Source organism: Pollachius pollachius, assembly GCF_949987615.1.
Source record: "Pollachius pollachius genome assembly, chromosome: 9".
NCBI lineage: Eukaryota > Metazoa > Chordata > Actinopteri > Gadiformes > Gadidae > Pollachius > Pollachius pollachius.
The window spans coordinates 8,605,103-8,617,196 of NC_136942.1; the positions used below are offsets into that span (position 1 = coordinate 8,605,103).

At 50.6% G+C, this 12,094-nt stretch overlaps 1 protein-coding gene across 2 annotated transcripts; it reads right to left on the bottom strand.

The window, feature by feature from the left end:
- Position 1: 1 nt before the first annotated feature.
- Positions 2-11,456, bottom strand: polg (polymerase (DNA directed), gamma). 2 transcript variants are annotated; one of them, XM_079743462.1, is made up of 22 exons: positions 10,864-11,456; positions 10,437-10,632; positions 9,690-9,857; positions 9,317-9,463; positions 9,126-9,205; positions 8,620-8,802; positions 8,201-8,349; positions 7,607-7,733; positions 6,993-7,283; positions 6,493-6,610; positions 5,984-6,049; positions 5,218-5,328; positions 4,960-5,120; positions 4,433-4,486; positions 4,080-4,197; positions 3,534-3,669; positions 2,992-3,238; positions 2,667-2,789; positions 2,092-2,260; positions 1,272-1,480; positions 548-708; positions 2-138 (listed from the first exon to the last, which is right to left on the bottom strand). In XM_079743462.1, the coding sequence occupies exons 1-22, from the start codon at positions 11,436-11,438 to the stop codon at positions 65-67; spliced, it is 3,663 nt and encodes a 1,220-aa protein (XP_079599588.1). In that variant the 5' UTR covers positions 11,439-11,456; the 3' UTR covers positions 2-64. The 2 variants fall into 2 exon arrangements, with proteins under 2 accessions (XP_079599588.1, XP_079599589.1); XM_079743463.1 differs by having other exon boundaries at positions 19-138; positions 494-708.
- Between the last annotated feature and the right edge of the window lie 638 nt (positions 11,457-12,094).

Sequence of the window (12,094 nt, forward strand, 5' to 3'; positions counted from 1 at the left end):
TGGACTCACTCCCTGGTTGGCTCCAACCCATCACCACCCATCGCTGTTTCCTTGCCGACAGCGGTCAGGTTGTTGGTCTGCCTTTGGCCAGGGAGCCTTTAGTGAGCTCCATGATCTGGTAAATGTCCAACGCCTCACCTGTGGAATAAATACTATGTTACATTCACATATCACAAGAAAGATGTTACACCTTTTCAATTCTCTAAAGTCCCGTTTCTATGTAAATCCTTTGTGTCTTTTGTATAATAAAGTTCCTATGTATTCTATGAAGTATATGACGCGTTGGCTGCATTAAGCAAACGCTTTTATCCAAAGCGAGTACATTTGTCATAAGAAAGTGAAACAATATATCGCTGTCGGTGCAGTAGGATGTTCATAGAACAAAGTCCAAAGCACCAACAATCACTATGTTAACCCATTCTCGTATTCAACATAGATATCTATGATAAGATGCTACATAACTAAGTACTATAACTAAATACGATGTGCGTACATTAAGTGCCAACAACAAGTAGGACTGGTGCCCGTTGTGGACCCCCCCCCCTACCCTGTGGGAGTCCGTATTTTCGCTCCAGGCCGGTGGGGTTTGAGGGCGTCTCACAGTCCATGTTCACCTCCTTCCTCAGGCAGCGGTCGACGTCCACCGCGCTGAAAAAGCCCACCGACTGCGGGAGGTCATTCATGCCCAGGGCGTGGGCAAACATACACCTGTAGGGGGCGCAGCCCACCGTTACGGACCACCACTCCACACACAGAGTGAATCTTTTCACCATTGAATCATCACATCAGGATAGCATTCCCTGTTAGCACCTGGTTAGCAGGCTAGTGTACCTGGTTAGCACCTTGATAGCAGGCTAGCGTCCCTTGTTAGCATAACCTTGATAGCAGGCTAGCCTAACTGCTTAGCAGGCTAGCGTTCCCACTTAGCAGCACCTTGATAGCAGGCTAGCCTAGCTGATAAGCAGCACCTTGATAGCAGGCTAGCCTAGCTGATAAGCAGCACCTTGTTAGCAGGCTAGCGTACCTGGTTAGCAGCACCTTGATGGCAGGCTAGCCTACCCAGTCAGCAGGCTGGTGTACATCAGGCTAGCCTACCTGCCTAGCAGGTTGGTGTACATGATGCTGGCCTACCTGGTGAGAAGGTTGGTGTACATCACAGTGGCATACCTGGTTAGCAGGTTGGTGTGAATCCGGCTAGCCTACCTGGTGAGCAGGTTGGTGTGTATCAGTAGCCTACCTGGTGAGCAGGTTGGTGTGTATCAGTAGCCTACCTGGTGAGCAGGTTGGTGATCTGCAGGGCGAGCGCGGCGCGGTAGCGGTCCTCGCTGCGGACCAGGTAGCGCACCTCGTCGTGGATGCTGATGCAGAAGCGGCCGTCGATGTCGTACTCCTCGAACAGCCAGCGCATGGCCACCAGCATCAGGTGGAGGTAGTCCACCGCCGAGCTCTGCACCACCCAGTTCACCCTGCTGGTCATGAACTACACACATACGCACACGCAGAAACAGACACAGACGCAGGAGGGTTATTATGGACCGAGAAACACGGAAGACACTTATCTTAAAGGGGTGATATCAAGATTGATAATCTGCCTTTTCCTGTGATTTAGTGACATCACAAGTGGGAGTGTCCACCTCGATGTCTGATGGATAGATAAGCAACGTTTGCTACAATCCACTGGGCATGCTGGTCTATCCATCATACATCTAGGTGGACATGCCTACTTGTGAGGTCACTAAAACACAGGAAAAGGAAGATTATCTAACTCACACCTGGCGGCATGATCTCCCCCCTTTGAGGCGAGTAACCCTCCCTCAGTACAGGCTAAGGGTTGCGGATTAGCAATCTGGGATGTTTTAGGATGCATGTTTTATACTCGCATCAAAAGAAATACAGAATTTCCAAATAATTTTTGATTTGTTGAATTTTGCAACAAGTGATTTACCCCGTTATCCTTTATGAATCAAAGAATCGTACCCTCATCTGCCCCACACCCAAATCATCGCGAGCCTGGTATCTGCAGAACCTGAATCTACAGCCGTCTCACTGTTGGGACTCAGACTTCAGACTCTGAATCCCTGGCCCCCTCACCTCCTCCTCCACCACCCGGGGCTCCAGCGCTCGGCTGATCCTGCAGCCCAGGACGGGCGTGGCCGGCTGGGCCGAGTGGGCGATGCTCTCCAGCTTGTTGAACATCTCCGACTCCGTGCCCCCGGACCACAGGCGCTGACCTACCAGGTCCCACCTCCTGCGCCGGGAGCTGGGGGGGGGGGGGGGAGGGGGAGGGGAGAGGGGGAGGCGCCAGTTCAGGTTGGGCTCCACCTTGCGAGGATTCAAGTGACCGTATACGCTAGTGGCCGAACCACAGTGTTTCGGACCAATCAGCATCCGGTGAGGCACTACATGATCTACGTGATGGACGGATGACTCATCCAATCACCTGCCAAGAATGTCTGTGCGCCTGCCCTTTTCCGAACTGTTTCCAAGAATGATCTCCTAGATGGTTTTGCTGTGACTACCCTATGGGCGCGTAAGGCTGACTCACACACAGACTCAGACTTGATGAGCTGGGATTCTTATAAGCCCTCCATGAGTAGTGAGCATAAGTGTGCCCCTGGTGTTAGGGGTCTGGTCTATAGACGATAGATTGATAGAGGAGCTCTCACCTCTGGGCAGCCAGCTTGGAGATGCGTCTGAGCTCCTCCAGGGACACGCTCCCGTCCTCCTCTCTCTCCACCTCTATGTCCATCTCATTCACCAGCCACTCCCCGTCCTGAGAGAGATGATACCTGGCCCAAACAATGAGTCAGTCACAACACAGGAACGCCACACACACAAACACTAGGAATCATGATCACTCGCCTCAGTTCAACTCGACCGTACGGTTATGAACTAAACGATTGAACATTGCGTCTCGACTCGGCCGTCCGTTTTGAACAAGGGACTCTGGGACCACGCCCTTAATCGAGTCCCCTCCAAACCGCCTCTTACCTGCGTATCCCCTTGGTCAGCGCGTACATCTGCCGGGCCTTGGCCGAGGCGTCCTCTTGGCTGAGGCGGTGGTTGAACTGCATCAGCAGCCTCTCGGCGAACGGCTGGCCGGCGCCGTAGATGCGGCCGTAGTTGAAGACCTTGGCGTGCTCGCGGCTGATGCCCACCGTGTCGGCGGTGCGGCTGTGCAGGTCGGTGCCCTGGCTCTTCCTCCCCTGCAGGGTCATCCAGCCGAACGCCGTGCAGCCTGGGAACCCAGCCAGAGGTAGACAATGATGTTTTCTCTCTCTCTCTCTCTCTCTCTCTCTATCATTATTTTCGAGGGATGATCTGACAGATTAATGGATCAGGGTTATTTTTATTATGTTGTGGGAGATTTCTTCATAAAACAGTCAGGGCTTTAGCTTCGGACGCCCAGTCCGAGCAACGCCCACGTACACGTATATGTGTATTCACACCCTTAATGCTTTTAGACACGCTCATATATAGCATGTGACTGATGATACACTTGGGGGTTCACACATTGAGCTCGTGTCCTGTACCGTGCATGCCCGCGAAGTGGGCCTCCCCCAGGATGGCAGCGATCCACAGCTCCTGGGAGTCCACGTCCGCCCCCACCAGGTGGTACCCAGGGGGTGCCTGCACCATGGCCTTCAGCTCACTGCCAACCCGGTCCCGCTGGGTGGGCCGAGAGAGACCCCACATAGACAGACAGACAGACAGACAGACAGACAGACAGACAGACAGACAGACAGACAGACAGACAGACAGACAGACAGACAGACATACAGAGACAGAAGGAGTGCGGAGAAAGCAGCACAGATTAACACAAGTGCTGGGGAGGAATTATAAACCAAAACATGTCATTACATCCAACTGTCTGAAGATAATGCAAGAAAATCCATACATTTAGACAGTGTGTGTGCTATAGTTTTTCTGTGTTTTCCCAAGTCCACACCGTCTAGACTTCGATAGATAACTTCAAATCCTATCAAGGCCCAGATTATTTTGGGGTGACCAATCCATCAGTGGTCTCCCCACAGGTCCCATCACAGAGGCCAGTGTTGCCTGTACTTCCTGCTCCTTACTCGGGCGTTGCTGGCCGTGAGCCAGGTGGGTTCCACCGCTCTGCGAGTCACCGTTCCCGCGGTAACCACCTGGGGTAGGATGGCTCCGTACTTCCCCTCTTCATCAAAGTCTTTGTGTCTTGGGAGGAATGAGACACAGTTCTGATAAGCCGTCGATGCTTTATGGATGGACCAGGTACAAAGTGCTTAAAGTATTACTTTAGGGATCAAGGGATCATGGAAAATTCATATTTGTGCCACAAACTTTTGAAAAAGAAGTCCAGCTCAAATAGGGCTTTGGTGTGAAAGCATTCAGGTTCTTAATGTGCATTCAGAGAACACAAGCAAGAAAGGAAACATTATCTTGGCCCCACCTGCTTACGGTGCGAGGAAGTTCTCCCTTCCGCAGCAAGACGACTTTCTGAGAGCTACGGAGGGAAAGCAACAGGTTACACATCCGACATGCAAGACAGAACTCTGCCGTGCGCTTTAGCTCCCCTTCAGGTGAGGAGGTGCTTACTGATTAACACGGGAGTAGGGTGAAAGTGTTTGGCCTTATGCTTGAGCTCTGCTGTGTGGAGGCCTTTGGTCATGTGGCTCAGGGGGCAGAGCGGGTTGACTGGTAACCCGAAGGTTGCTAGTTTGATCCCCGGAGTGTCGAGGTGTCCCTGAGTAAGACGCCTCACCCTCTCGCCTTGCACAGTTTACAGTGCCGTCAGTGTGTGTTCATGTGTGTTTGAGGCTTAGGGTGAATGTTGAATGTTGTTTGATGTAAAGCACCTTGAGTGGCCACTGGTTAGAAAAGCGCTGTAAAAAAAGAAGTCCATTCACCATTCATCAACCGAACAGTGTATGTGAACACGCCAACTTGTTCTTTGTCTGAGGTACACCAGGTCTTTACCTGATGCGTTTATGAGCGTTCCTCCAGAAGGAGATCATCTTGTTGATCTCCAGGGCCCGCGTGGCGTTGGTCCCGCCTCTTCCTGCCCGCAGCGTGCCGTCCTCCATCTTGGACAGGAAGTCCTTGGAAAACGGACTTCCCACGTTATTGTCGTTCCCATCCTTGAACACAAAACAGACACAGCTTTAAATGCGTGTTCTTCTTTACAAAGACGCCGTTGGTGCAATTGATGCATTGTGGGAAAATGGGGTTCTGAACCTTGTGGGGCAGCTTGAAAAACCAACAGCCCGGTATGTTGACGTCGTCATGAGGCCCGTTTCCGTGGTGATAGTGGCAGCCACTCCCCTCTTTGGGACCTGCAGGTTTACGCTGAACAACAGGAAATGTGAATACACCAATGTGGGGAATTGTTTGTGAGTTTCTTAGACTCATTTGGAATAAACAAGCAATGCAAGAAAAACACCATGCAGCAAATGTTATTATTATTGCCTAGTAAGTTTATCCATACAAGGAACCTGCATTTTGTATTGGTCCAGAGATACAGGATACAAGAATATGAAAAAACAACTGAACAGGATATAAAATAAAAAATAATGAAGACACAACATATATATATTTCAATATAAATGTAACATCCCAAATATGAAAGATGTGTAGCCCTAAAATATAATAATATGAATATAATATGAATGTAAACATGAATATGAATATAGGAAGGAAAGGAAGTCGCGTCTCCTCGTAATGGTGGGTGGGTTACCATCATGATTCCTTTCTATAGCTTATACATTCATGGGACGCCACGCCTCTCTGCATAGAGCAGTTAGGGTGAGGTGCCTTGGTCAAGGACACTTGAGACTCAGCTAGGCGGATCCGGGGATCAAACCAGCAACCTTCCGACTACCAGTCGCTCTACCTCCTGAGCTACTACCGTCCGGAGATATATAAATACAAACTTTAATAGTACGCCAATTCAGTGCTGCATCGGAGTAGTCCGAGCGATACAGGTGTGGAGTCAGAGTCCCACCTGGTCTTTTGTTTCCATCGTCTCCTGTTCCTCCATCCTCCTGTCTCGACGGCTCAGCTCTTCCACCTGGAGACAGTTCGGACACATTCAAGAGAACGTCAACCACACATCATCCTGGGAAGGAAACGGTGACGGCAGAGAAAATGAATACAGAATTGAGACTCCATGTTAGTACGAAAAGATCAACCAGAAACACAGGAAACTTCCTGCGGCAAAATAAAGGACATTTATTTTTATTCACTATACATTCTTTTTATTTTGCACACTGTATATTCTCCAGTGGGACCGCCAGAGTGTTCATCACCCAGATGGGTGCTTCAAACTGATCATGGATGAGGTGGGGTTTCCTTTGGGTTCCCTGAACAGACCTTTCTAAATACTATATTAAATATATAAATCAATACATAAAGAGTCACCCGAATTTCCCCTCTGGGATAAGTCCTAGCTAATATCAATACATTCATTAGTATGATATTCAAGTTATTTCCATGTTGTCTGAGCTGTTGTACCTTCTGCCAGACGGTGGTGTCTGTCAGCATGAGGTCATCAGAGGGGCCGGTCTCTGCGTACTGAGGCTGCTCTTTCCCTTTCTGCTCACAGGACTCTCGGTACACCTCCTCGATCGCTCTGACGGACACCGCAGCAAGCCAATCAGGGGGCAGAGTCACGTTAGCATGGATATCTACACACAATATAATATTAATATAATTTGAATGTAAACATGAATATTATACAGATACCTGTGTGTGTGTGTGTGTGTTATATATGACATTTTCTTGTTTTTCTTTTTCATTACTACAGCTGTCCTCCACTTTCTGCTGTGGCACTTTCAAATTAACACTTAATTTTCACACACACACACACACACACACACACACACACACACACACAACTCCGACTGTGCTGTGACACCAGCAGTTCCCGTCTGGCATTAATAAACACTTAATTTGAACGAAGACGACCCACCCACCCACCCACACATACCCACACAGTCCCCCCTCCCCCCTACCTGTGGGGACAGCGTGGTCCCTCCTCCTCCTCCTCCTCCTCCTCCTCCTCCTCCTCCTCCTCCCCCACGAGGGGGGCCCCCAGGTTGTCCCTGCGGCCGGGCACCAGGTAGCCCCAGCCGTGGCGGTCCGTGTAGTGCAGGGGGAAGCCGTCCCAGGTCAGGCCCATCAGCTTGGGGGTGACCCTCATCTGGAGGCTGAGCAGCCGGGGGCCGGGGCACCAGTCGTCGCCCCCCTCCACGTCCTCCTCGCCCGGCCCAGGAGACATCTTCTCGCACAGCTTGCGGTACCACCTGGGGGGCACGGAGGACCAGAGGGTCAGCGACGTCACCATGGGGGGGGGGGCTTCAGATTCTGGGTCATAACCATGGGGAAAACACCCTCCCCTCTTTCATAAAACCTTTCTTTTATATCCCAGTGTTCGAATTCCATCTGAAACCGTGGACTCACTGGCTCTTTAATGCTAATTCCTGCCTTTACTAATGTTAATTAACTTACCCTTATTGTAAAGTGTTGCCTGTTCAATTCTAAATTGACTTGACGTTTTATTGAAATAATCATGCACTGCAGACATTTGCGGTTGGAGGGGGTGGGGGTTGTGGGAGGAGTGGCTCACCCTGGGTGTCCAGGCAGGTGCTGTCGTCTCTTGGGCATTCGGCCCACCGTGGCGGCATTGACCCTCTCCACAGCCAGCCTGCTGGGACAGGGCCTGGCTAGGTCCTCTTCGGAGGGGGGGCCCGGGTCTGGGGGGGGGGGGGGGGCACCACACTTTAGCGACGGATTCTAACTTGGATCCAGTGTCACTCAGAGTGACACTGGATCCAAGTTAGAATCCGTCGCTTTGGGACTGAAGGCCTCCAAACGAAGGATGTATTGTTGTGGGATATATCTGCTCTGTAACTGTTTGCACTACTACTAATATTGTCTAAATAAATATTCACATTTTTGATGAGATGCTTTCCTTGTTCTCAGTCTCCTTTGTTAATCCTTTTCTATGATAAAAGCGTCTGCTAAAGAAGGTGATAAATCACCTTTTTACATTCATCTCCTACCAGATGAATGGACATTGAACATGTACCTCCTACACACACGCACGCACACACACACACACACACACACAGTGTGTGAGTACATCGTTCCACCTATACATCTGATAGGACCCAGCAAAGGAAGAGGCCTTGCGGCCATGTATGGGCGTGGTGTGTCCCACCTTCCTGGTGCTCCGGTAGAGGAGTGGACGTGGGCGTGACCACCGCTCCGTTGGGGGGTGGGACCTTCTTCTTGCGGACTGGAACCTTCTTTAGCTTGAACTCCTGAACGTCCCACTCCAGGTCCCAGAGCCAGGGGTCCTCCTTATACCTGGGGGGGGGGGGGGGCAGACCGCTATGACGTCATCACACATTGTGTTTAATGGATGTGGTGCCTCCTAGCTCCTACTGTTGTGCTTCCTAGCTACTGGTCTGGCGTTTCCTAGCTCCTTGTCTGGTGCTTCCTAGCCCCCGGTCGCCGTGCCTACCAGTCGCCGTGCCAAACCGGTCGCCGCGACTACTGGTCGCCGCGACTTCCGGTTGCCGTGACTTCCGGTTGCCGTGACTACCGGTCGCCGTGCCTACCGGTCGCAGTGCCTACCGGTTGCCGTGCAGCAGCTGGCAGGCGTCGTCGGCCAGGTTCATCAAGGAGGTCTTCATCTCCCTCTGGAGCTCCTCGTAGGTCTCGTGGGAGTCCTCCAGGTACCGCCCCCAGTTCTGATTGACAGGCAGGTAGCTCCCGCCCATCTCCAGCATCCCCGCAAACGTCACGGGGTGAGGGCACCTGGAACCAGACGATTGGATCAGCGCGTTGAATCGATGTCTGGAGCTGGTTAACCGTCACACATTTTACCCTTTAGATTTGTGTATTTTGTTGATTACAATTCTTAGTTTCTTAATAAAAAATCATGCAGTTGTTTTTGGGGTATTTTGATCTATTTTTATTCACTTCGCTACCATGAACAACAAGCAAAAAACTCTCTCTGAGTATGACATTGATTAATGTCACAGTTTCTGACTAACTCCCTCATAAGTTACACAGAATGTGATGAGGGAAGATAGGTATGGTCACAGCTGATAAAGTGCAGATGCTTTAACGGTCATCACCTCTCCATGAAGAGGGGCAGCTGCTCAGTAAACACCTCATGAGTGGCTTGGACATCCATGGCGCAGTACTGCATCAGCTCCTGTAGGTGGCACCAAACACCAGTTTAAAAATCAACTGTTTGAAAGGCTGAGCAGAAGGAGCCGTATCGACTCATTGTGATTAAATAAGTTTAGTGAGGCAGAACGTCCACCTGGAAGTTGTTCCTGACGTCGGCAATGCTGCCCTTCACAAACGTCTCCCTCGCCTCCTTCTGCAGGGGAGGCCCGCCCACGTAGAGCGCGTGAACGTCCGCCAGGTTGTTGAGGCTGCTGATGTTCACCCAGTCCCATGACCCGATCTGTACACACACACACACACACACACACACACACACACACACACACACACACACACACACACACACACACACACACACACACACACACACACACACACACACACACACACATATAATCCTGTGGTTCACTATTTGTACTTGCTAAAAACCTTGAGGATGTACTAAAATCACCCCTGAGTCTAACCCTGACCCTAACCCTGAAAACCAACGTGTAAGAGACACTCACCCCTGGCTCTTTCTTCTTCCATCCCACTTTCTTCATGTGATCCTTCACCTCCTGCAGGCCGCGCTTCTTGCCCAGCTTGTTGGCCATCCACAGCGTGCGCTGGAAGCCCGTCAGACCCGAGACGGCCATGTGCAGACTCATGGTGTCCAGGAACCGCATCTGGGAACCCTGCAGAGACACGGAGAGGAGGACACACCTGGTCTATTCTGCGATCTCTCCAGTAGCTGTTGTTGGTTTAGACAAGGTTGTTCTACACACTAGTACGTCTCTTGTAACTTGGCCAGTTTTGATTAAGTGACAATTCTGAGCCTCACGGGTAAGTTGCTGTGGATAAAAGTGTCTGCTAAATGACAAAATGTAAGTGTTCAAAAGAAACACAGTGTATGTGTATGTATGCATGTATGTATGTATGATTGTATGCATGAATATACAAATATATATATATATATATATATATATATATATATATATATATATATATATATATATATATACATACACACACACATATACATGTGTGTGTATATACATATAATGTATATAAAGCACAGTTCATGACTCTTTCCCTGACACACGCTATATTCAGACACACCTTTCAGCTGTGTGACTCCCAGCTGAAGGTTTGAGATAAAAAAAAACAATGCCCGCCGTCTGCTCCTCGCTGCTCCTTGAAGTCATGGATCTGACAGAATTCCTTTTAATAAATTACTTTAAGAGTACGATTCAGAAAGCTGTGTGGAGGCTCACCTTCAGCAGGTACTGCTCCTTGATGTAGGCGCGGTCGAAGCTGACGTTGTGGCCCACCACCAGCCTCTCCTTCCACTGACCGCCGTGCGGTCGCACCGAGTTGGCGCTGGTCTCCAGGGGGATGAGGTCTGACAGGATCAGCTGGCTGGACCAGGAGTACCGCTCCTCGATCAGCCGCTTACTGCACCAGGAGTACCTGGCAGTGGCAGCATCCAGAGTAACATTATACACTCATGTGGACTGCGTGTATTCAGTGGCTCTGTGGCTTAGCTTCCGAATGCCTGAACACACACACACACACACACACACACACACACACACACACAACCTAAACCGTCTACCTTTGTATCCCTTACATCGCTACTACTCATATCGTGTACATTACGCACTACGTCACTGTCCTATGCTCGTCAGTCCCAGTGCTCACCAGGCCATGGGAGATGCAGCCACCGCCAGCGTGGGGCACTGACCCTCCGTCATGCACACTTCCACATCAAACACCAGTGCCAGGTCGTCGGGGAAGTCCACTCGCTGCACGCCCCCATCCGCACCGTAGCGGGTCCAGCCTGGCTCCCAAGCCCACTCCCGGGGCATGGCGGGGAGCGGGCCCCGGCTCAGCAGGCTGGCCGCCTCCAGGTAGGGGAGGCTCTGTTTCTGGGCCAGGACCCGGAAGTGCTTGTCGATGTCCTGGCCGTACATGGCGGGCAGCGCCAGCTCCACCTCGCCCAGAGAGGAGGTCTCCTTGCCCCACAGCTCGTGCCTCTGGAGGTGCCGGATGCTCTTCTCAACGTGCTCCTCCTCGTACTCCGGCCCCAGGCCTCGGAAGATTTGCTCATGGAGGTTCTTAGACAGCATCTGGATGTTCAGGGGGTTCACGCGGGCGTCTGGGACCCCCTGACCTTGGACCCGAGGTGCCCGGGAGTGGAGGGAACGAAGCCATGCCGTCCGCCGCCGGACTGACGTGAGAGAGCTTCGCGGGGAGCAGAGAGCTGTGCGCAGCATCGGCTCTTTTTGTGCTGGGTTTCCTGAGGAAAACACACACATAAAAACCAAAACATTAGCTGGGAAGATATGGCACATGCACACATGCGCATGCAAAATGCACGTTATGATAGACTGGAATGTGGCCCATTTCGTATGTAATATAACAACATACTTATAACGAAACACTTGTTGTTAGAATAAAGTCAAGGAAACGTGGTGTTGTTGTGAACTTGTGAGCACATACATAAAACACACTACGAAAGACTGGCATTTTGCTCATTTAAATTACCTAGTTAATGTAACCACACACTATTAATGAAACAATTATATTCGTATTATGATAACGTAAAGATAACAGATGCGTGATGTTGTTGTGAAGCCTTCATACATACCGGGCGTGTGGTGGCGGAAGTGACGTAGTACGCGTGCGCACTGGAGCGCCCCGTGCGGCGTGGAGGAAGCACTTCCTTTTGACTACCTAAGTCAAACCTTATTAAGAAATACGCGTCAACTGGTTTCTGAAGTCTCTCAAACAATTTCACTAGTAAAACCGTATAGATCTTGATTTAATGAAGGTTATCTATTCAGAAACTCTTTCACCGGCCGCGTGGCCTAATGGATAAGGCGTCTGACTTCGAATCAGAAGATTGCAGGTTCGAGTCCTGCCGCGGTCG

Bases quoted from the DNA above. Each gene is read 5' to 3' on its own strand.
- polg (XM_079743462.1), bottom strand. From the start codon at position 11,438: ATGCTGCGCACAGCTCTCTGCTCCCCGCGAAGCTCTCTCACGTCAGTC. The intron at 8,803-9,125 runs GTGATGACCGTT...GTCTGGTTCCAG, and splicing joins CTGCCCCTCTTCATGGAGAG to GTGCCCTCACCCCGTGACGT. The intron at 709-1,271 runs GTAGGCTACTGA...CGCCCCCTACAG, and splicing joins ATCACCAACCTGCTCACCAG to GTGTATGTTTGCCCACGCCC.